Genomic DNA, 25,190 nt, shown 5'->3' with positions numbered 1-25,190 from the left:
AAGTTTTGGCACATCCACACATTTATCTGTTCTAAGCATCTGTTCAGTGATTGGATGGGCTCTGAGTCACCTGGTGACATCGTAATGTAGAGCTGTGTGTCATCTGCATAGTTATGGTAGCTAATATTATTTCCTGTTATAACCTGAGCTAGTGGGAGCATATAAATATTGAATAAAAGGGGTCCTAGGATTGAACCTTGGGGTACCCCACATGTGACCTTTGACCTCTTTGATGAAAAGTTTTCAATTGAAACAAAGAAATCCCTGTTCTTTATGTAGGATTCAAACCAGTTAAGCACTGGACCGGAGAGTCCGACCCAACTCTCCAGTCGATTCAGTAATATGTCATGGTCAACAGTGTCAAAAGCTGCACTGAGGTCCAACAGTACCAGCACTGTGGTTCTGCCACAGTCCGTATTTATATGGATGTCATTGAACACTTTTACGAGGGCGGTCTCTGTGCTGTGGTGAGCACGAAAACCAGACTGGAAGGAGTCAAAGAGGTTGGTTATAGTTAGGAAGCTAGTTAATTGTTTACACACAGCTTTTTCAATAACTTTGCTGATGAATGGGAGGTTGGAGATCGGCCTGTAATTCTGCATTAGTGATTTGTCCAGATTGTTCTTTTTTATTGCGCCTAATTAAGACACATTCATTTCGAGTAGTTTACAAAGCAAACAAATCCAATTCAGATAGAAAAAAAAGCACTGGTAATGTATCTCACACTTTTTTTTATGGAAAAGCGCAGCAAAGTTTTCAAATTGTATATTTTTTATGCATCTCACAAAATATTTTTATTATATTTTTTATGCAGCTTCTAACTTTTCGGAACATTTGTATTTTATTGATTCTATTTATTAAACACGCCAATTTTCAGAACGTTATAAAGAAAATTGACCTATTGGTTGTCATAAAAATATTGATTTTAGCTTTTATTTTTTTTTAAAAAAGCATTTGATTATTTTTATTTTGTAAATTCATCTCGGGAAGTGACGTCACAAACGACACCGGAAATTTCCTAGTTTATCTACATTTGTTTTCTTCTTTTTTACGATTGACTTTTTTGGAGCCTGTATATCTGCAGCAGGGTGGCAAAGGAGGTAGATAAAATAACTATCTGATGTATAAGTCTACGTCTTGTTCTTCACACGCAGATTTGTCTTAAAATAGTTAAGCTAGCCTTCTTTGAGCACTTAGCCTGATAGCTGTGTTTCGTTGCTAACAACTTTTCATTCATTGCAGCCTGTGCACTCTTCTTTGTCGTAGCTTTGTTAACAACAACATTAGCTGGTCGAGCTCTAGCAGTTAGATTTCACCAACTCTACGTTTTAGCTCGTTAAATTCCAGCTATTGTATCAAGTTTTTGCATGTATTTAGACGAATATTCGCGGTGTTTTGTTCATACCTAGCAACCGATTTGTATCATGGCTAAACTGTTGATAACACAAAGCAGACTTAGCTATTTAGCCGTAGATTTGTTATTATTTTCTTGGTTTTGCTTAAAAACTAGACAGTACATTGCCAGTACATTAAAAAATTGCATATTTGTGTAGTTATTAACTTGATATATTTTCGGTGTCTGAGTATTTAGGGTAGTATGAATACGTTTAGTTCATTTAATGTCGTAGCAGTTAAAATTTCACACTTTCCAAGACGCAAATTCTCATTTTTTTCAATTTATTTTGAGGTCATATTTGACCTCTAGGTGCAAATGTTTGTTTTGGTTTACTTTAAAAACTAAAAAGCTTTCTGTGCTTGTTTTTTTTTTTATATATACAGTACAGACCAAAAGTTTGGACACACCTTTCTAATTCAATGGGTTTTCTTTATTTTCATGACTATTTATAAGGCAAGAAATCCCACTTATTAACCTAACAGGGCACACCTTTGAAGTGAAAACCATTTCAGGTGACTACCTCTTGAAGCTCATCAAGAAAATGCAGAGTGTGTGCAAAGTAGTAATCACAGCAAAAGGTTGCTACTTTGAAGAAACTAGAATATAAGGGGTATTTTCAGTTGTTTTACACTTTTTTGTTTAGTGCATATTTCCACATGTGTTATTCATAGTTTTGATGCCTTCAGTGTGAATCTACAATGTCAATAGTCATGAAAATAAAGGAAACTCATTGAATTAAAAGGTGTGTCCAAACTTTTGGTCTGTACTGTATATATATATATATATATATATATATATATATATATATATATATAAAGCTTCATGTACTCAAGTCTCAGTAACAAAACAAAACTGTACTCTATGGATGGATGTGTAATGAGTAAATGGATGTGTAGATGAGTGAATGAACAGAGGGATGCCTGATTAATGCTTGTTATGGGTAGATTAATATAAGTATTATTGATAGGTGGATTTGTCCATGCGATGATGGATGTATGGATTGGTAGATTATTCACAAAAAATTGTTTGATGTATAGTACAGACCAAAGGTTTGGACACACCTTTTAATTCAATGAGTTTCCTTTATTTTCATGACTATTGACATTGTAGATTCACACTGAAGGCATCAAAACTATGAATAACACATGTGGAAATATGCACTAAACAAAAAAGTGTAAAACAACTGAAAATACCCCTTATATTCTAGTTTCTTCAAAGTAGCAACCTTTTGCTGTGATTACTGCTTTGCACACACTCTGCATTTTCTTGATGAGCTTCAAGAGGTAGTCACCTGAAATGGTTTTCACTTCATAGGTGAGCCCTGTCAGGTTAATAAGTGGGATTTCTTGCCTTATAAATAGTCATGAAAATAAAGAAAACCCATTGAATTAGAAAGGTGTGTCCAAACTTTTGGTCTGTACTGTATATGTGCTGAATAGATGGTAAGTGTTACAAATGGATGTGCATCAGAGATGAATGGGTAGATGTGAGAGAAGTAAGTGGATAAGTGATTGATGGGTGGATGATAATTTTGGATGCTGGAATATATTACAGATAGATAGATGAGTATTATTGATTGATGGTTGTGTAATGGATACATAGATATCCATCTATGAAGGGGTTGGACTGTTAGATGGGTGTATTATTGATGAATGGAAAGAAGTGTGTCATGTGTGGCAGTTCATAATGCCTCTCTGTTGGTTAAACTCTTACAGCGCAAATTTATCTCATGATTCATTTTGTTTTAGGAATTCAATGGAAAAAAAATGTTTATCAAAATACAATGATAAAAGTGAGTAAAGACTAAATGCTGCAGAGTAAATTAATCAAAATACTACTTAATTGTGTGTGTAGTTATGTTTTATGTTTGACTTATTAGAAAATTATTGAGTTTGTTTCAGAGTGACATACTTTAATGCTACCAACTTGTCCACCTCTTTCCCTTTACTCTCTTGTGAATGAGAAAAGCTCCAACAAATGTTGGCTTTAAATGCAGAATAGTTTTCTAATAGCTCTCATTAAGACAAATAATAAAGGTTCAATATGGAAGATGTGTTTTTTTTCCAGCTCAAGTGCAAGAGCTTTTCAGAAAACTTCTTCTTTTCTCTTTAGCCTCTTCTCCTCAACACTCCTTGACGTTATGGTGAGGAAAGAGTGAATAAAAAGCCACAGTGGTCTTCTGCACAGTTCTCCATGGATTCCAACAACGATGAAGCACTCGACATCATTGTTACAAATGTGGTGGCAACATTCAGGACCAGGTGTCACCTCAACTTGCGCAAGATTGCTTTAGAAGGAACCAATGTCATCTATAAGCCTGAAGTCGGGGTAAGTTAAACTTACGCCTTGTTTCCTTTGAGCCGTATAGTACGGGTCGGTGCAGTTCAATACGCTATTTCATTGTCTGTTGTCATTGCAAAAGTGATCCATATCACTGACCAATACTACTGCATTCCTGTTGCACCTTCAGTTGTAGGTCTATAGAACAATAGTTCGGTACATTTAGAGTGGAGCAACTGGAGTCACACAATGAAGTCCACTGAATTACATTACTGCTTGTGAAAAGCATGAGACATACTTGTTCCTCAAGTTTGTCGTCTCACTTTTATGACACAATGCTGTGCGTTTGGGTTTAACAAACACCCTCTCTTGAATATGCAGGACCATAATTTAGCGTATCAAACCGCACCAACCCGTGCCATTCTGCTCAGTGGAAACGAGGCATTAGGACCTAGAGGAAACGTATCTTCCAAGTTAGAAATGATTGGAAAATGCACCATTCTGGATCATTGAATCTTTGTCATATCTTTGTTTTCAGAAAGTGCTGATGAAACTCCGTAAACCAATGATAACCGCTTCAATTTGGTCCTCAGGGAAGATAATCTGCACTGGAGCAACAAGGTGAGCAGTCTTGGTATATATATATAAAAAAAATCTTAGACAGGTTATAGATTGTTGTGTTCAGAATTGAATTATTTTGTGTATTTATGTATTATGCAAAATTAATTGCACTGGTTTGTTTTGTAGAATGTCTTTACATAGCATTGGCTGTGACATGGCTTTAAATAAGGTGCTCACCTCAGGTGACACCTTGTGTTGTAGACACAGAGTTTGACAGAACTTCAGAAAGTGTGCAGAACTATTGCTAAAGCAAAAAGAAAATACACAAAGAATCAATTTTGTAACTATTTGTTGGTCTGTTTCCAGTATCAACATACAGGTTAGCCACAATTGCCACTATTTTACCCACAAAAAATGATCAAGTGTTGCTTCTCTGTTGTAAATAAAATAAATTAAATCATGTTACTTTTTTGTGAGTGTATAAATACTGTAATATTTGTTGAGTTTTAATATGGTGAGAATTTCATACTGGCCCATGCCTAATTTTTATCAGGTGTAACTGTGCTTTACACCCAAAGTCAAGTGTTTCCTTATCCTTAGTTAGTATCTTAATAATTTCTTGTGTCAGCATTGGAAAGCTGATAAAAATGTACCTGTAGTTCTTTCAAAGTGCTGTACAGAAATGCTGCTTTGTGTTTTATGCATCCTAAAAACTCATAATCTCTGCTTTCTAATTCAGTGAGGAAGAGGCAAAGTTGGGCGCTCGGAGGTTAGCTCGCTGTCTGCAGAAACTGGGCTTTAAGGTGAGAACCGTCACACACAGAACCTGCCTTTTGTTACACACACAAAGCGAAGCTTTTTATAGAAGTCATGCTAATTAGTAATGAGAGGATGATAGCTTTGCTTTCCAACTGTCTTATTAAGCTTTTAAATGTAATATTCTGCTGATGCTGAGCCAGTTATCAGACAGCATATGCAAGTTTGTGGTTTGTATTTTCCATTACTTGCCCTTTAGTCAATTTGAGAGTGCATTTGCCCTCTCTCAGGAAGCAAAGCACTTAACAGAAATCGGAATAAACACATGCATCATCTGACTGAGGAATATCATGATGAATTGTCTTTTTACTCATCATTTGCGTCAAACAGGTTATGTGTCATACTGAATGTAACAACAACTCAGAAAACAAGTTCTTATCTAGCCGTTGATTCAGCTTTATATGACCGGGAATGAGTTTTACTCTACAGCACAAATACTTGTCCATAAAATGTCCACACCTTCATTATTATTACAGATCTTTTGATTGCCAAGTTTTGTATAGTTACATTTGGTTTGGCATTTGTCCTAACTTATTACTATACATGAAAATTGTGTACCTGACATTTCATTTTCATCTGTAAATGCATTCATATGTGCTTGTCGGTGCAGGTGAGGTTTTCGGCGTTCAGAGTTGTGAACGTGCTCGCTGTGTGCTCCATGCCGTTTGCAGTGCATCTTGTAGACTTCACAAAGAACAACCGACCCATTGCCAGGTAACACACTAATGTGCTCCACATCCACTGTTATGAGGCCACAATCGTTATGTAGGTAGACCATACAAATTAAATATTGTCTGCAGAGTTAGACTCTACAGTTCAGTCTAAAATCTCCCAGATTTAGTCTACCAGATTAAAATGCTGCCTCTAAGCAAAATGAATAATGATTTGATCCTTTTTGATAATAAATTCGTTTGTTTGGATTTTTAAAAAATGCCTGTTGGCAAATGATGCCCTCTAGTGGCTGCATTTTGAACTACAAAGTACGTCAACGCTTCCAATTTCTAATGTGTGATAAAAGTTTATTTCTGTTTGCCAGTTATGAACCTGAACTCCATCCTGCTGCTACTTATCGAATCAAAAATCTGAAGGCTACTGTCCAAGTGTTTTCTACTGGCAGCCTCACAGTGACAGGTATGTTACTCTCACTTGACCACACACACATCTACCTTCTTTGCTCTCCTTTATCTACAGCTAGAGGGCATACAAGCTTAAGGAATTGAGGTTGTGTTGTTGTGTGACACTTTTACAGCCTGTTAACAGACGTTTCTGAATACATTTTTAATATATTTAATATACTGTATTGATATACAAGTTGCTATATTGAGTCCTCCGCACTGACAGTAATTTCAGGTATCTCAATAAATTAGAATATTATTGAAAACTTGATTTATTTGAGGAATTACACAGGAAAGTCACAGTTATTTATGGATTCATTACACTCAGTGATATATTTCATTCTTTAATTTAAATTTCTATATGGAGGGTCAAACTGTACAATGTCCTTGCCTAACAAGCTGACTGTTCAGAGTGCTGCATGTGCTGTCAAAGTCCTCTTTTCAGATTAAAGTCAATTCCGCATTTTATTAGGAAAATTAAATTTTCAGAGTCTGGAGGAAGAGTAGAGCGGTAGCTTAAGGTCCAGTGATGATTGAGGGTGTCGCGTCAGCCGGTTCCTTTTGGTCCACTGTGTCCACAGTACAGTGGGCCGTCAAATAAGCTCTTTAGAAATGCTGATTTCAATTCTGCCAGGGCTTGGCAGCTGCTCACATGGCCTTACCTATAACTAATAATAATGAAACGTCAAATCCCTCAGTCAGAAGGGATATTTAATTGAGCATATCTCCGTTCTGACCTAAACGATCTATCGCTTATTAAGAGGAAGATTAGATCACTTGGCTTATATTTCTATATTAAAACATAATTTTTTATGTAATATTGACATTTTCTGAGGAGCAATTGTTTTTCCTCATCAGCTTCAATCCATAATTATCAAAATAAACTCTAAACTTTTGTCTTTCATGTTTGTATAATTATTACTCTCTGAACATGCTTCAGTGCTGTCACACATTCCTGACTTCCCTCATATTTAGGACCAAATGTGCAGAGCGTGGCCTCAGCAGTGGAGTACATCTACCCACTACTGTATGAGTGTCAGAAACCCCGCTGCAAATAAAGCAAAGGAGAACAGAGGGGATCCATGGGAGAGCAGGAGAATCATCAGGAAGCACTTTATCCTTGGATAGATGTTGCAACAGCAAGAAATGTCGAAACCACCCGACTGATTGGACTTGGATGTTAGAATCCTATTTATTGGAGTTGGATGAAGATCGTTGCTTTGGGTGTCTTTTTTCCATGGGCACAGAAAAACGCTCAACGGTGTTGATCATTGCAAAGTTGTCGTTTTCAGCCCCATATACAGCAAGTCCTCCTTTTGTGTTTTCTTGCTAAGAATCTCCGTCCATTTGTAGACAGAGATGAGATGTCCACCCCATGCTGTAACATTTTTTTAAGCTAATAGATTCAAACAATTAGGAATGTAAACAAAATGCATCCTTTTTCAAGTTAATTTTTCTTATAATGTTGTTTGGTTCTCTGCCCTTTGTTCAAAAATGAACAGGCATTACTTTGTGTCCTTTCCTCACAATTTCACTCTCCTGCTAAACTTGTATATATTTATTCTCATATGTTGGATAGTGTACTAGCGTAAACTATCTCTTACATGTTTTTAAATGTGAATTTTACTGCAGGTTTTCACAATGCTCGAGTGCTCAGAAATTGATTCGGTTTTTCTTGGTTCATTAAAATTCATAGCCATCATTTTATTATTCAGGAATAAAGGCGTCAGTTGAAATGAAACAGTACATAACTGATAACGTCAGCAGCCACGCTGTGGACAAATGTTTGGCAGCAGTAGTAGCACTTGTCGAGAAGATTTACTCCATTCACAAGTTTTTACAGTGAAATACGTAAAGGCAGCACTGAAGCAGCATTTTAAAAAAAAACCCAGATAGAAAGCAGTATTTTCCTGGTTGTATAACATCTGAATGCTTTACGTTTTGCATCACTGAGGCATCATTTATATTGTATGTATGCATCTCCTACTAAGATGTTGAAATAAAACTTGCTTTTATGTGTGATTGAGTACTTTCTGAACAAGTGGCGAGTAAAAAATTGTGACACTTAAACTTTTGTATTCTGTATAAAAATAAAAAGGCTATTAAACAACTGCTGTTTTTTTCCTTTGATAACTGGTTTCAAATTGGATAGTTTAGTGTATTCTGTGATTGTGTATGCTAACTAAATGTGGAGAGCTACAGTTTTTTGTTCTCCAAAACCTATTCTACAAAGAGTTCCCAGTAAGAGCAGGAGAATTGTTTAATTTGACTTTAGAAATATTAGTGTTCTTATTAAATGTTCTACTAAAAATTGTTCTAAAAAGGTTCTACACAAAAGAGTTACCCACCAGACTCCTAATACTAGTAGTTGTAGATGTTAACCTAGCATTACTTCACAGCCAAAAAAAAATCAAATTTGTGGTACCATAATAAAAGAAGAATGTATTGCTCTACTGTTAAAACTGGCAGGAGTGGTTTGAAGCTCCAAACCAGTAAATACAGAGTAATACTACAAGCAGCACACATTTTAAACACAAATGGGCACATTTGTCTAAATAGAAGTGAAGTATAACTATTCTGTTTTTTCCTCACATTTTGGCAAAAAAATATAAATGAAAAATAAAAAAAAGTTGAAGTGAAAAATTTGCATTTTCCCCACTTTTTGGTATCTTTCCATTTCTGATCTGATCATGACAAAAGTCAAATAACTGCATTTCAGTACGTGGGCTGGCTAACACTGCAGAAATAAACAGATGGGACTAAGATCTGCTCTGTATTTTCAAGGCATTGTTTTGTTTTTTGATCATGTCTCGGGTTACAGTTGGGGGCAGAGGGGTGAGATGTTAGATTTTTGCAGCACACTCTGTAGACGGGCTCCTCCTGATCAGGGTCTCCTGAGGCTGTGCCTGTCTGAAAAGGTTTACCTCAAAGTTTTTCCTGGTAATTCAGAGAAAACAGAAACAGAATACAAGGGTTTTACTTTTAGCTTACAAATAAACCTTTTAGAGGACATGAGCATGTTTGTCACATACTTGCTTGCCAACTCTTTGGATATCTCCTCCAGTGTCCGGCCTTTGGTCTGAGGAACGCAAAGGATGACGAACACCAGCAGGACAAAACTCATACCGGAGTATAGAAACATTACATTGGGAACGCCGATCTTTTCTGGAGAAAAAAAGATATAAGACATGCACTTTATTCACTTAGAATATAATAAGACAATTATATATGGTATAATCTATAAAATTACGAGTGTTGTCAATCAGGTAATCATAAAGTAAGCCACATTGCAGAAAGGCCAGATCAGAAATTACATAAAAATGTAATTTATTGTGAGGAATAAATTAGAACATCTGCATGTTTATTCCCACTTAAAATGGCTTAAATCAACTGCAGGTGTATCATACTGGTGTAATCCTTAGAACATCGATACCAGACATGCTGAAGGAGGTTTGCCCGGTGTACAAAAGACTGTTAATTATTTGTTTTCAGCACTCTAGTTTAGGTTTTCTTCGTCAAAGTATTTTAGGTGCAGTATTTTATTTCAGCCACTGGGTGGCTTCATGTTCATATTTGTTACAGCTTGTTTATGGATCTGAGTAGAGTGTTGCGGTTCTCAAGGCTGACTTCGTTTATAACCTCTTTCTATTGTGTGCGTCCATTGAATGAAACCATACACACACACACACACCCACGCCACACACATACCCGTGCCCTTATATGTATAGCTGAACCTCCAGAGCTAATTAAAACCAAGTAAAGCTCAATTCTGGACTTGGACATTCTCTTCTTTCACTAACTCACCTGAACATATATATCAGCTGTTCTAACCCGACACCCTGGAGTGATTGTTTATCCACAACTGAACCAGCTTCAGTCTTCATTACACCCGGTTTGTAGCCCAACTAGTGAGATTGAAGGAGCTTATGAGTCTAGTAAATGATTTAAAAACGCCTCAAAGAGTTTGAACTCAACAAATCCAATGAATGGAAATGGCATTCAAAGCAATGGCCAACATGCCCTTAAGATGCAAAAAGAAGTCACCAAAACCTTAATATGTCACCACAGGTTTGCTTTCCCCTCTACTGATATAAAATGCAGACGATGAGATATTAATTTTTAAATGGCGTCTGCAAATTCGTCTGCAAGCTGAATGAGACAAGAAGCTCATTCAGTAGAAAACATCGGACCATATTTTAGTAGTATTAGCAACACCGAAGGGCTCATTTTTGCCATAATGGCCAGCAGAGGTGATTTGTGACGTCCACAGTATATTTGCTGTAATTGCTTTGGCTCAAAGCCTGTCTGTATTAACACTAGAAGCAAACTGAACAAGAAATTATTTTTAAGCGAACTGAGACCACTTCAGAAAGTGTGTCTTGGTCCAGTTGTTTGATCCGCACCAGGGTTCTCTTGAGTGTATTCACACCTGCACAAAAGATTCAGGCCAACTGGGGAAACAAACCAGAGTTTGTTTCCCCAAACTCTGGTTTGTTTAAAGCGGACCAAATGTGTCAGGTGTGAATACACCCTTAAAATGGGCTGCAAAAAGCACCTCAAAATCTCACAGCTGAAAGTGAGAAGTGGGGCAAACTTTCCTCAGACTGATCTCATAGTCTGGTAGATGGATACAAAGAAGATTGTAGTAAAGTTATTTCAACCAAAGGGGGATAACATTATCTCCTAAGTCTAGAGTGTCCTAACTTTTTCCTTAATTGAAAAATCAATGTCCCTGGTATATTTTTTGTTTTATAGAACAAGGTTAACAAGGTTATTAGAGGTAGCTAATATAAGGGTTAGAATGGAGCAGTCTGATTTGAAATCAGGGATTTCGCAGATCTTGCATGAAATAATACATTTTTTCCCTTCCCTAAGGCAAAGGTCCAAAATTAAAGTTGTGTTGTGTGTAAATCAATTGTTTGCTAGTGATTACTGTGCAGGCAAGTTGTTTGCATAACCAGTGGTCATCTGTTTGTCTAGCTGTATGGTTACTAATAAAATTTACGCAACCTAAGCATTACAGAGCTCCACAGTCACTAACATACAAACCTGTGATGGTGAGAAAAGTCATGGAAATGAACAGGTTTGTGGCCCAGTTCACTGCCGACACGACTGACACAGCCCTGCCTCTGACTCCCATGGGAAAGATCTCACTGAGAACCACATAGACCACTGAGAAGGGAACAAACGGAATACACATTTTTTAAAAAAAGGATAATTGGTGGAAACGTCATAGTCAGGGTTCATGTTGCATTATCAGGGGAGCTCTGTTGCTATGTATTACCTAATTTACCTAATCCTAATTACTGTTCAACTGTAACTCTTGTACTTTGCTCTCTGTTGTGCAATGCGCTAATTTACAGTTGTCTTTAAACACATAAAGATCATTTATTGGGACGAGAAAACCAAGGGAAAACTCAACCTGTTCAGCATTTATCAGCCAGTAATAAAATAAATAATAAAGCACAGTGTGTGTAAAAGTATTCACACCCCATTGGACCTTTCTGTATTTTGTCACGCTACAACCGCAGTCTTTAATTGTACTGATGTTTCTGAACTTTCTAGTTTAATGCAAAATATATGAGATGTAAAGCTAAAACTATGGTGGTGCCAGTGTCATTCTGTGGGATTGTAAAACGTTATGTTCGCATCGCACTAAACACGTACCCAATGACAAACATGTTAGAGTTATGCCATAAAGACCTTTGGTAATTCTACAAAGTATTCATTTGATGGGGATGGAGGCAAATGCACACTTTTCAGATTTTTGCTTGAGCAAATATTGAACATGTACTACTTTGTGTCTGTCTATGAGATAAAATACATAATAGTACATTAAAGATAGAGGTTGCCACATGACAAATTGCAATAAAAATCTAAAAATGCATAATTACATTTGAAAGCCTTGGTTTATGGATGGTGATACTGAATAAATCTGTAAGTATCAACAAAGATTAACTTAATATTTCAGTGACTTTGTTTTCATGCTTTGTAGAGGATAATGGAAAAAAAAAAACAATGAACAGATACTTACTGGGTCCGAGGCTAATCGAGAAGGCAGCCACATAGACCAGCAGGCTTATCAAAGATGCCCACTTTAATGAAGAAGACAGTTCTACATGAGTTTTTTCGGGATCCAAGCCCCAAGACCTGTCAGTCTCGGTGTCAGTCCTTTGTGCTTCCTCAGCGCTCCAGTGGCTGGGGAGCTGAGTGGAAAATATCTCACTGCTTTCCAGTTCTACTGAGGTTCCGTTTAAATCCCAAGGTAAATTTGTATGGTTTACTAAAGTCTGACTTTTACACAGGCTTGTTAGGTGAGTGTGGCTTTGCAGAGTCAGAGTACCAAGTGTAGCCAGAGACGTTCCCATTGCGACCGCACCCACACACAAGAAGAGCTTGGTTCCCACGCGGTCGACCAGCAGCACGGCGGGGATTGTGCCGACTACCTTGACCACTCCAAACCCCGTGGAGGCCAAGGTAGCAGCAGCGTCGCTGTCGAAGCCGACACTACGGAGGAGAGGCGAGGCGTAGGAAAGGATGTTGGGCTGCCCGGTGGCCTGCTGGAGGAACACTAAGGCCATGCCCGTAACCAACCGCGACCGTAGGTTTGCCTTAGAACTGAACAGCTCCCAGAAACTGTATTCGGATTCTTCCTTCAGTCCAACCTGGATCTCCCTCAGCTCGTCTGCCACATGTTTCTTAGCTCCACCTCTCATCCTCGCCAGCACCACTCTCGCCTGCTCCACTTTGCCCTGAGTCACAAGGAAGCGAGGACTAGGAGGGAGGAAGAGTAGTGCACCCATCTGGAGCAGTGCAGGAGGAATCACAAGTCCAAATGTGTACGCCCAGCCGTGCGGTGTAGTAGTGAAGGCGTAGCTACAGCTGAAGCCCAGCATCACCCCTACAACCAGCATCAGCTCGTACAGGGTGACCAGCAGACCCCTCCGCTCCCTCGGTGAGATCTCTGCAATGTACAGACACGCTGCGGTTCCTGACAAAGACGTCCCCATTCCGACTACCAGACGGCCCAGTGTGAGAGCTGCAAGAGAAGTCAAAGCAACGAGCACAATGGTTCCTCCAACCACCAGGGCGGCACTCAGGAGCAGAGAGCAGCGGCGGCCGTAGCGATCCAGAATGGGGCCCCCCACCAGGCAGATGAGGAGAGCTCCGAGCAGCTGGGAGCTTACCAGAAGTTCTTGTTCTCTGCAGGAGAGAGCGAATACGCTCCGCAGCTGCAGCAGGACCCCAGAGGTCAGGCCCATTTCATAGCCCAGCATTAAGCCGCTCAGTGAGGCGGACACAGCAGCGAGCACCACCAGCCAGCTGCAGCCTGAAGGAAGAAACGGGGAAAAAAGAGGAATTGTTAGAGAGATCGGACAGCAGGGTTTACGAAAATACTGGTCTCTTATTCCTGGTCCCAGTATTTTGAGGACCTAAGTTGCAATATTTTCCATGTGCTGATCTCACAAGAACTGCTGCTTGAATGGGAACAAAGAAACTTCTACTTATCAAAGTGCAGTTTTGATTATAAAGATTACAATTTCATGTTGGAAAACCATGATAATAAAGAAACAGCTGTCCCTGTTATTTGGTAGTTTAGCTTTGAAAAACTTGACATGTTTTGAGTCATTTAGAAATTTCTCACACATTTGTCTAAACTAATTCTACAAACATGGTCTGAACAGTATTGGAACTAAATAACAACGTGACTGCTATGGTCAGATAGATGAAGAGTGTTTGAAAAAAAAAATTTTTCAAGTTTTTCCACAGTTTAAAAATTGGATTTAGGTCTGAACTTTGACTAAGCCATTTAAACACATAAGTCTGCTTCGATGTCATTCATAGCTTTCTAGCTCTGGTTGAATGTTTAGGGTAATTTTTCTGCTGGAAGGTGAACCTCCACTACAGCGTCATGCCATTTGCAGCTTTTAAAAGTTTTTTTTTTTTTTTTTAACCCAAGCAGTCCAGAGCTCCATCTATCTTCTTCTACTATGACCAGCTCCTCCTGTCGTGCTAAAGAAAAGAAATCCCCACGGCATGATGCAGTCACCACTGTTTCACTGTAATCATATTGTGCTAGATATGTGGAGTTGTTGCCACACAGGCAACAACTTTACTCATCCACCCAGACTGCCTCCTCCACATGTTTGTCAAAATGCAAATCAAGCTTTCAACAAACGCCATCTTCTTGCCAAAATGTTTCTTCCTTCACTACAGATGTAGCTGTTATTTTACATTGGTGTATCACATTAAAACCCAATAAAAAAAATTAAAAAACATTGAAAACTATAAAAGAACTCAATCAATATAAATCCTTTCACAATTCACAAAAATCTATAACAATTATGGCATTTACTGGGAGTTAACTGTCAGAGGAAAACACAATCTGACATCATCATATTAAGGTACTCAATTTTGAACTCCTCTGAGACCGTTTTAATCAGTCAACAGTTTCTTACTCATAAAGTCTGACTGTATCCGATATTACCTGATTGAACTGGTCTATGTGTAATCAGAACAGAAACAGAAAGCATTCATTGAACTTTATTTGAACAGAAATGGATGTGAATCGAACTCATTTGCTTTTCAGGATATCATACGGAGATGATTTGTTGCAATGTGACTGTGATGAAACCACATTTTGCTGTTCAGGTCTTTCTTTAAACAAAGAAGCTTTCTTTGCTTTAGATCTCCACAAACCATATCGCCTTAACTCTGCTGACTTTGTGGAAATACAGGTCGGAGGTTCACAGGAGAAATGATAACGCAATCTTCTGAGCAGCTGTGTGTGTGTACCTAATACACAAGTGGGATCATTGTCGTGAGACTAGAAAGATGTGGAAGCTGCAAAGACGATAAAGCTTCCAGCTTCCAGTGATCTGCAGTATTATTTCACCCTTAAGGTGCCTAAAATCTGCAACGTTAATTCATATTTTAAGGCACAGTAACACTGAAATTTGTTTGGAAAAACCTAACTTTAATTTGAGTATGTTTAATCAAGAAATTTTCATATTGGTGCATCCCTTTAGTAATGTTACTATTATTTGATTTGTGGCTACTCAAATAGCCAGAAATTGAGTTACTTCACTGAATAAAAAACTAAATGTATAAGACACAGAAACACACTTACACTTTGCATTAAAGTGAGACTTCTGGCTTGTACACAAGATCCATTGTTGTTATTTTCTACATACTAAGTAGTATATACTGTGACTAAAAGTACTTTGCGCTATTCTCACATACTTTACTAAAGTAGCTATATGTTTCAGAAGCTTTATGTTTTAAAATAGACTTTGCAGTGTTTAATGTTTTTTTTTATTATTATTGAAATTTAACTGTATATATGCACATGATCCTATATTGTAGGTCTGACTACATAATCTTGTACCAATGAAATCTAATGATATGTTTAGACAGTTAGTCAGTACTTGAGCAGCCTTTATATCAAATTACGTCTTAAGTAAGATGTAACAGTTAATAAAAAAGTCTAAAAATACATCTAATGTTGAGGTTTTGTTGATTCATATAAGTCCGATTAGTTAATATTTAAAAATCTTAGGTATAAAATGTTTGTACTGCTCCACCAAAGGCCAAAGTGAGAAAAAAAGTCAAACGACTTCTGGCATCAACATAAATCAGCATTTTTGGAGGAACTCACCACAGACAATTTGCACATGCAGCTAATACTTTGTCTTTCATTCAGTCATCACTATTTGCAAACTCACACCATTTATACGTTAATTTAAACGAGAACATCTACTGCATTACCTGTTTGGTTTGCTATGTACGTGGATGAGCAGGGTATTGGGATTGGGGTGGAGGAGAAGGTCGTTACATGAAAAGAGACTGGATAGGAGTGAAGTATTTACACCTCTTGATTTTTTTGCAAACTCAGGTTAACCACAATCTTATATTTTATAGTAAATTTAAAACTTAGACACATAAGATGAAGTAACTTTGAAGTGGAAGAAAACACTTCACGGGTTCTGTGTTTTTTGGTCTTTTCTCTGATAGACCAAAAAAGAAAAAAATCACCTGAATCTAAACAACTGCAGTAAGAGGTGTTCTAATTAGTCCTAGTCACTCATTTAATCTTGGAATATGGCTGATAAGGCCACTGAAGTTCACTGCAGAACATTCATGATCAAACAACACATTGAAGACTAAAGAACATACCAAGTAGGTTAGCAGTAAAATTGTTGTAAGGTTTAAAGTTGGGTTAGGTTATAAACCATCATCCCAAACTTTGGGCTTTTCATAGAGCCCTGTTCATCTTTTGAACATGGACAGCATGGCTGTAAAATATCTTCAGTAAAACAACACTAATCAGTTAAGTGGCAAAGAGGTCAATGGTGATCTGCAAAGATTCACAGATCCCATAAGAAAATCTGTCAAAAAGACCATTTTTAAAGTTGCATCCTCAAATTTGGCCTGTGGAAAAATGGCAAGAAGATCTCCTGTTTTGGAGTTGAAAATATCTGGAAAGAGGAAGTTCTGGTCAGATGAGACCAAATAAACTTTTTAATCTATTTCGAAACACAATGAGTGGTGGAAATCTAACATTGTACTTCACTCTGGACATACCAACCCCACAATGAAACATGGTGGTGGCAGCGTCATACTGTGGATTTTTTTTTTTTTTTCCCCAACAGGCACAGATAAGCTAGTCAGAGCTGATGGGAGTGCAGAATAAAATAAATACAATCTAGAAGAAGAAACATTTTAAATGTTTTTTTTTTCTTTTTTTAGATTAAGTTACATTTTTGTGTAACTTCATCATTTTAGACAGGTTCTTCTTCTCCCAGTACGAAAGCAGTTTGTAACTTGTTGACAAGATGTCACACTAACTTTGTGGCTGACTGGACACTAGGGCAGACTAGGGAATATGGATTTGGCTTTACGCTCCTCCTTCTGTTTGGACTGTCACATAAAATTCAACAAATTTTTTTTTATAAAAAGCATTCTGATTGTAGCGTGAAAAAGATTAAGGGAAATTAATACTATTTTAAGGCAGTGTATCTGAACTCCTTTTTATTTTGCTTTTGGCACACTTAAACTTTAATTCTCATTTTAACCAGTTTTATATTACGCAAATGTGTTTATGAAGGCTCATTAATCATCTTAATCTTAGTGGATTAAGATGATTGGCAGCAGAACAGTAGTACACCACTGCACTAACAGGTGCACCCACTGCAATAATTCAGGATTAATTCTCCACCATAAAACCTTTTGAGACAGTCTGTTATGCAATAAGTTTCAAACTATTTTGATAATAGTTCTCACAATTATTTTAAGTTCCTCCAAAGTCTTTATTTGCACATCAGTTTCCTTTCTACTATTTTTTTTCCAACCAACGGCTCATAAATATGTAGCATACCATAAATAATGAATATTAATGCCTTAAAATGTTTGTACAGATAACAGTATACAAAATGACCACAGTTAGGGATTTGGAAAGAAAAACCCGATGAAAGATCGGAAAAATGAATCAGTGCTCACTCAAAAGCTGAGGGCAACTTTCCAGCAACTTTTCAGCGTAAAGTTCTTTAGCAATCAATTTGCAAAATCATTCTTATCCCTTTCCACTGATTATATCTGCCATTTTTGTTGATAGAGCTAAATTGTATAATGTCATGTATAAGTAATAGAACAAGAATGAGTAGAAAGCACCTCTTTGTCATTAGATCCTAGTTAGATTACTGCTGCAAAGCTGGATGTTTGTGCCAAATCTGATCCCTTCAAGATATTTTGAGATATCAGCTAAATTATAATTCATTCATTTATTGGACAATAAAAAATATATTATTTTAAATGCTTAATACCTGATTAATGTGTGCGTGTGTTTACCTGGTCCTTTGGGTGGGGTCAGCCTCTGGGTTTCAGAAGCATGATCCACTGGTAGGTGAGTGGGGGTCTTCTTGGTCTCATTGTTGGGGTCCATTATCAACGAAGAGATAAAGATGTCTAGGCCTAAATTACATAATCAACATTAATTTTGCCAAAAAAACAAGCAAAAGAACAGACCTTTAAATTGGGCGACATCAGACCGTAATAGTGTCTTGTTAAGAGAAGTGTGAAAAAAACATTAATACACAAATGTGACGTAAATTCTGCAACAATTGAACAGAAATCTGATCAAGACAAGTAAACAGATATCACAGTTGATGCTAGTTCCTCACGTGAATTCTGTCAATACAGCGTAAGCATGCTGATCGATACAAAAGAACAATAAACTATTACCGTCTGCTTTCTAGTGTAAGTCATACATCACCCTTTTTTTGATAGTAAATATGTATGTAAATATATGTACATGTACAGTATGTAGGTACAGCCGTTTATAAACGGCTTTACTATCTAACTATTTCTGATTAAAAAAAGGCTGAGGTTAATTATTTCAACGACCAGTGCAGGCGTAAGTTTTTGGACCCTCTACCTAACCTAATCTAACCGCCAATAAACCAGAGTTAAGTTTTTGTAACTGAGGCTGACCCTCCTTCTTATAATGCAAACCTATTAACTAACTCTCAAATGTAAAAAAAAAAATAGGCACATGTAAGATTTGGCTCCAGGACAGTATGTCTAAGTTAAACTTAAAAAGTGGAAGAAAGAAGTGTTTCAGTGTGTGACAGCAATTCAGCGTGACAGTGTCCTACCTAAAAGTCCCAGCTGTCAAAACTGCGGTGGGTTTAAACTCGCGTCGGTCGGGCCATTGGTGTTTTTTTCTTCCGTCCTCCTCACCCGGCTGAGTTCTGCAAACTCCTGTAGAGCTCGTGTCAGAGCACGCGTTCATTCTTGTTATGGTGAGGCATTTTCTTAACCCCGCCCCTTTACGTCTTTGTCAACCAATAGGAAGAGTCGATTTGGCCTCAAGATTTCCCAATGTGGAATACTATTGGTCGGAGCGTATCTAAGCGCTAACAACGTTCATGGGAAATTAATTTTGTAAGAAAATAAATGATCAGTCAGCTTCTCAGCAAAAGAGAAATTGATACATTAACTTGATCTCGTTGTGCAACCTATTGTAACAGATGTTTTTTTATGTATTTATATATATATAACCATTATATGAATACACCTGTATCAATACTGCTTTTTCCCACATACAGGAAATGAAAACAAAAACATTTTGCCACCTGCAGTTAATCCAAGGTACTCAGATGACTGTTGTCAGTCCTGAGTTTCTGAATTGTCACACCTGCCCTGCTGCCTCACAAATGACAGAATGTAGCCTTTCCCATGCCTGGAATGACATGTATGTGTTTGGCCTATTTGAAACGCCTGTAAATCATCTGACCTGCAAGATTTAAAGCGTGACCCTCATTTAGGTTTACAAGATAATTGCGTGTGCTCCAAGTACTATAGCTGAAGCCTAGAGATGTTGACACAGAAACTCAAGGGAGTAACATTTTTCTTAATGGGATAAATTGCCTACGTGTCCTTAATGCCCGTGATAGGTAATGGTTATGGATAACATTAGCTGAAATCAGATGTAAGTTGTTCCCATGAAAGACATAAAGGCTGTATGTATGAATGTGTTCATGTGTTACGTAATGATCTGATAGCCAAGAATTTTGGGGGTGGCCTACTTGCTAGAGTTTCTTTTCTGCTTTGTCAGCATACTTAAGTTGCTAAATCTTTCACTAGAAAGTCAAAGATATCTTATCAGGCTCAGTTCTTTGAATGCAGTGTTACATATTCCTACATTTATTGTTATTCAAAAACTATTTCAAATTGGCTTTGGGGTGTTTATGCTGAGTACCCAAAAGCACTCCTTGTACATACTCGCAGTTTTTTTTATTTTGACCTCCAGTCTCCTGATACCTACATAAATGTTAGTGATCTATCAGTATATGCAAATTGGCTGTGTAAAGGTCAGTGTGTTTGGTTTGGGCTAAAGACAAAAGAATTTATTTATTTTTTCCCTCAAGCTGAGAGTGGCAAGAGCAGTGGTTCTGAGTTCTTGGCGGCAGAGTCTTCCTGTATTTATTATATAACCAAATGTTTTTATGGCTTGTTTATTTGTTTGGGCCTGCCCCAGGCAATGCATGGCAGTCACTTATTCTACACCTCGATCTCTTTAATATTTGATTTTGTTACATCACTATTAATGCGGTCCGAAACGCTGCATTTTTAACAATTTTTAGCTTATAAACTAAGCTAAAATGACTGGAGTAATTTTATGTAAGTTAACATGCTAGTGATAACCCACATCTTACTTGTAGTGTCAACTTGCTAGTCACTCATTATGATAGCCATCATACTAACAATGGCCTTATAGCTAAAAAAAAAAAAGCATTTGAGCTGATGTTTTATGTATTAACTATGTTTAGCATACTGAATGTAGTAAGTCAACATGATGTTCATACTACACATGCTACTGACAGCATTTACACTAACTTTAGCATTTTAACTAATTTTAACTTACACTATGTTTGCACACTGAATGGAGTAATTTTATGTTAGTCAACATGCTAGTTATAAACCTCATCCTTCTGGTAGCATCAACATCCTAGTCACTTGATAGTGATAGCCCTCATGCTAACAATAGCATTGTACATAAAATAAGCATTTTAGCTAACATTTGATTTAGTAGCTACATTTGTCATACTCGATGTATTAAGTCAATGTAAATCAACATCCTGGTGATACCACACATGCTACTGACAGCATGGAAGCTAACCTTAGCATTTTGCCTAATCTTAGTTTTATACATTAATGATATCATACTAAATGGAATAATTCCATGATAGTCAACATAATACTCCATATTCTACTGACTACATTTTAGTTCACCTTATGTGAGAGACACCAAATTTATTACAGTCAGATCACACAGTTGTTACTGTTTTGTGTATATTACTGTACACAGGTACCCCAACCAATTTGTTTTGTTTATTATAATAAGTTAAGATTTCATTGTAGTTTGTTTGTAGTTTCAGAATCTAGTTGTTTTATCTCTATCTTCTGTCTTAATTCACAGTACCGATATTTCTGAGATGTCATTGAATGCTTCTGTTTACACACATATATCAGAACGTTATGTTCAAACCTACACTCACTCTTTGGTAGGTCCCTTTTAAATGTCTTCAGACATGTTCTAATTAGTGAAGCTAAAATGGTGTAAAAATATTAGCTATGCCAAGTTTACTGGGTGGAGACTCCTTTTATGGAGTCTGCACCCAGTAAACTGGAGTCTGTTTAACCTGCCACAACCTGTCTGTTTTTCTGAGCTGAATACTAATGGAATTCACGATAGATTGCTTACAGACATTTGTCATTGAGCAGACAGATGTCTGTAAGACCTGAAACCAAAACAACAAAATGCTTTAAATAGCCAACTTGTCGTGGAAAAAAACAGGTGTGACCTTACTTTAATTTTTCCACTACACAACTCTATATTAACCAACACCAAACAACATCAATTCAAAAAGTGTCCCCTTTTCTCTTTAAAATATTGTCTCTTGGGTCATATGTGCATGCAATAAAAAACCTACAATTATTCATGTGTAATTTGCAACTTTTAGTGCTTTGATGAGCTCCATATGTGGTTCCACAAACCAGCGACTTAGGCACCACCGCCATGACAAAAACTTGAAGTAAAGAAAGCAATTACTTTAACTTGGAACAGAAGTTGAAGCAGCGTCCTATCTTATGCCTCAAGCATCCTGCTCATTTCAAATGCTAAAGGCAATTCTAACAGTTCACTTTATTTTACAACAAAATAACCTTAGAATGTTATATCCTCAAGAGTAGGATATGTATTGCAATTTTTTTTTTGCCCAGGTCCCTCTTGAAAATGAGATCTAGATCTCAACGGGGTTTACCTGGTTAAATAAAGGAAATATATATATACAGTATATATATGTATGTCAGATGATAAATGGTGTTAATAGATGGGGAAAGAAATGAAGTTATGTTGCAATAAGAGTTACCAGTTTAATAAATCCATGTCACTGTGGGGGGATTCTTATTTGTTTAATCTTGATAAAAGTAAAATGTTCATGTATTTTCAAATAAATCAGTGAAAAGTTATTATTTATTCCTCTTTGATCTCATACTGGTTTAAATTTTCTTAATAATCCTCAACGTTATTCAATGACACTCAAAGGATGAACAGTTCCTAAACCTAAGAGTGACAGTACAGTGGATGCATTCTCTTCTTACAAACAGTCTATAGTTAAACAGTTTAGCAAAAGTTGGCAGAGCTTGCATTTTTCTGTATTAAAGTTCAAAAGCAACTATGATTACATAACACTTAATCATTTGTTGTGTAAGTTCAACAAATGCCCACTGATGTAAAAATATATTTAGTCACATTTAATGCTGTGCGCCATCAAAACAGCATAGTGTTTGTTAAAACTCTCAAAGTTGCGCAAAATACAATGAGCAAAATGTTTTCAAATGAAATACATGCTGGGTTACAAATATCAGATGCATCTTAATTGGTTAACTATATCATACAATATATTTTAAGCATTTATTTAACCAGTTCATTGTTTGAAAAGATGAATGATGCACTATTGATGTTAGGATTGTTTGTGCAAAGCTGCTAGTGTCACAGTGACCATAACAAGAAGATAATAAACAACTACATCATAGATCAGTGATTTAGAAACAGTGCTAGAAGTGAAAAACAAAATTGGTGATAGGTTACTCATAAACAGAGGTGAGTGGAGTTGCCAAAAATTGTACTTAAGTACTTTATTTATAAAGCACGTTTCAGCCAAAGATAGTTCAAAGTGCTTGTACAAAAAAAATTAAAATAACATGAAAAAAAATCAAGCAGATTAAATATAAACAAAATAAACATTACAATTTTGAATAAAAGCAGAACTACTTCAGCATATTTTTTTTAACCTTAAGTAAACAGTAAAATGTAGCCATTCAAGGAATTACACAAATAAGAGTACAAAACTATTTAGCAAAACGTCTTCTGCAGTACTGAGTAATTAATCAGGACATCTGATTTAATATTTAGAAATGATGGAATCATTTATGCTTTCCTTGACAGGCTTGTCAGATAAGGTGCAGAGCCATGTCTTAGTAACTTTGCAGGTGTTTCATAGTCTTTTCATTTTTGGATGATTTATATGAACTATTCTGAAATCAGCACATCCACATGACCCTAAGTATCAGAGTAAGGAAGTAGTGAATATAAGAAGTATCCACATCATACTTCAGATTTTTATTTTGTAAAATATTTCCTTCTACTTCAGAACTAAGCATTATTTCATGTTGGTCTAACACAGTTAAAATTCAATTAAAATTCTTTGAAGCTTCAGTTTGTAATATTACAAAATGTTTTTTTTTTTTCTTTTTAAATCATGCTGCATTTTGCCAGGCAGCATAAATCTGTGCTTGACTCAGCATAGTAAATGTGCACATGAAGCCTCTTGCAGTTTTGTTTAGCTAAAGCATCACTAATTTTATTGTTCTAGGAATTATTGGACCGGTAACACGGAATAGTTTTGCTCAGTCACCAGGATCACGTTGATGAGCAAAGCTTTGCAATTTAGTTTAGCTTCCGCGTTAAGAGAGATGTTGCTCCATGTTTTCAAAAATCTTAAATACGACAGGTTTATGATGTCAGTAAGACAATGAAAGTATAAATTCATAAAGTTAAATAATTATTAAAAACCATGTCCGTATCTAACATCAGGCACAAGAGAATATCTGCAGATTAGAGTTGACATCTCATTAAATTACCAAAACGTTTATTGGTCAGATGGCAACAAGTGTTTTTTCTGTCTTTTTTTTTCTCTTGATAGTATTTATACTCCAACATAAACCTGAAATTACTGTCTTGTCAAATTGTTACATCATTACAAATACTGGTAACTGATAGTTCTTTTGAGGAAGCTTCGTCACATTGGATATTATTTGGTAAAACAAACGCAAGGTTCTGAGCTACAACTAAAAAAGAAAATGAACTGTAATTAAGTAATTATTTGCTTATGGTTGCTTCCACATCAGTTGGTTCTGTTTATTTTATAAAGTGCCCTGAAGTGCCCTGATATAAATCAACTGAAGCAAACTGAAAAAAATAAATAATCAAACTGGAGTAGTACAGAATTTGTTGACCAGAGATGTCCAAGCTTATACAGGCACGTACTAAGATAGCCGTACTCCCTGTTACCTAACTCTGCTTTTGCTAAATTGTAGAGACTGAAAACAACTGTGTTGCAACTGAGCTCCTGTGAGGAAGTCATGCTGTTAATGAAGGTAGAATGGTGCCCCCTTGTGGAATTGTTTTTTCTTTGCGTTCCTATGAAGCAGTCAGCAAATCCAACATAAAATATATAATCAAAATATGTTTTTTAAATGAAAGAATTTGGAGTTTTATGTACATTTAGCATTACCTTCAGAGGCAGGTATGGGCAGGGCAATGCCAATTACAGAAATAAATGTAAAATAATGTAATAAATACTTATTCGATTTTAAAGTCTATCATTGTGTCGAGGAAAGTTTAATCTATATTTCTTAGCACAGAAGCCCATTCCACCTAACCACACTTCAAAATAGGGAAAACAGGAGAACATCCAAAGACACCTATGTCTGAGTACCAGCATATGCCTTAAAACGGCAGCAAAAAGCTATCTACCAGAGTACATGCCTATATCTACAGAAATACATGTAACTACAAAGTTGAAAACAACTGTAACTGTGAAAAACAAAGCTGGAGGACTCAAATTATCTGGCCACCATGTTCAGTGACCAGGATGGAGGGAGAGAAAAAAAAACATTGAGTTCTTCACTGTTGGAGGACTGCTGTGCAACATTGTATCACAGCCTCTTAAAGTCTTTTTGGCAGTAATTTATTTAAGGCTTTTAGGCAAACCTTTAGTAGTGGTTCTAATAATTCTGGAACAAGTTGAGTTCATGCATCTGAAACTAAACATCAAGTTCCTAAAACCCTAAAGAGTATATTGCCATTCTATAAACTCTTCATAATTCTCCCTTTATTGCTCAGAGCTCTGATAAACTTGGCTACAATTACCTTCAACAATTTTTCCATTTCTGTA

The 25,190-nt window shown here is 36.7% G+C and overlaps 2 protein-coding genes across 3 annotated transcripts; one reads left to right on the top strand and one right to left on the bottom strand.

Annotated features, from left to right (window-relative positions):
- Window positions 1-1,003: 1,003 nt before the first annotated feature.
- Window positions 1,004-8,190, top strand: tbpl1 (TBP-like 1). Of its 2 annotated transcripts, none has more exons than XM_032585660.1 (7): window positions 1,004-1,097; window positions 3,509-3,724; window positions 4,215-4,297; window positions 4,977-5,040; window positions 5,664-5,767; window positions 6,090-6,184; window positions 7,144-8,190. In XM_032585660.1, exons 2-7 carry the CDS (start codon window positions 3,590-3,592, stop codon window positions 7,224-7,226), a joined length of 564 nt encoding a protein of 187 aa, XP_032441551.1. In that variant the 5' UTR covers window positions 1,004-1,097; window positions 3,509-3,589; the 3' UTR covers window positions 7,227-8,190. The 2 variants fall into 2 exon arrangements, with proteins under 2 accessions (XP_032441551.1, XP_032441550.1); XM_032585659.1 differs by having other exon boundaries at window positions 1,004-1,100.
- Window positions 7,851-18,952, bottom strand: slc2a12 (solute carrier family 2 member 12). Its single transcript, XM_032585658.1, has 6 exons — window positions 18,822-18,952; window positions 18,016-18,138; window positions 12,203-13,498; window positions 11,218-11,340; window positions 9,201-9,333; window positions 7,851-9,105 (listed from the first exon to the last, which is right to left on the bottom strand). Exons 2-6 carry the CDS (start codon window positions 18,107-18,109, stop codon window positions 9,012-9,014), a joined length of 1,740 nt encoding a protein of 579 aa, XP_032441549.1. The 5' UTR covers window positions 18,110-18,138; window positions 18,822-18,952; the 3' UTR covers window positions 7,851-9,011.
- Window positions 18,953-25,190: the final 6,238 nt, after the last annotated feature.

This window comes from Xiphophorus hellerii, chromosome 15 (assembly GCF_003331165.1).
Source record: "Xiphophorus hellerii strain 12219 chromosome 15, Xiphophorus_hellerii-4.1, whole genome shotgun sequence".
Lineage (NCBI taxonomy): Eukaryota > Metazoa > Chordata > Actinopteri > Cyprinodontiformes > Poeciliidae > Xiphophorus > Xiphophorus hellerii.
Note: the sequence above shows the minus strand (reverse complement) of the source record. Positions and strands in the feature narration are given on the sequence as shown.

Bases quoted from the DNA above. Each gene is read 5' to 3' on its own strand.
- tbpl1 (XM_032585660.1), top strand. From the start codon at position 3,590: ATGGATTCCAACAACGATGAAGCACTCGACATCATTGTTACAAATGTG. The intron at 5,041-5,663 runs GTGAGAACCGTC...TTGTCGGTGCAG, and splicing joins TGCAGAAACTGGGCTTTAAG to GTGAGGTTTTCGGCGTTCAG. The intron at 5,768-6,089 runs GTAACACACTAA...TCTGTTTGCCAG, and splicing joins AACAACCGACCCATTGCCAG to TTATGAACCTGAACTCCATC.
- slc2a12 (XM_032585658.1), bottom strand. From the start codon at position 18,109: ATGGACCCCAACAATGAGACCAAGAAGACCCCCACTCACCTACCAGTG. The intron at 11,341-12,202 runs GTAAGTATCTGT...TTCCCTTCTCAG, and splicing joins CTCGATTAGCCTCGGACCCA to TGGTCTATGTGGTTCTCAGT. The intron at 9,106-9,200 runs GTATGTGACAAA...CTGAATTACCAG, and splicing joins TCCAAAGAGTTGGCAAGCAA to GAAAAACTTTGAGGTAAACC.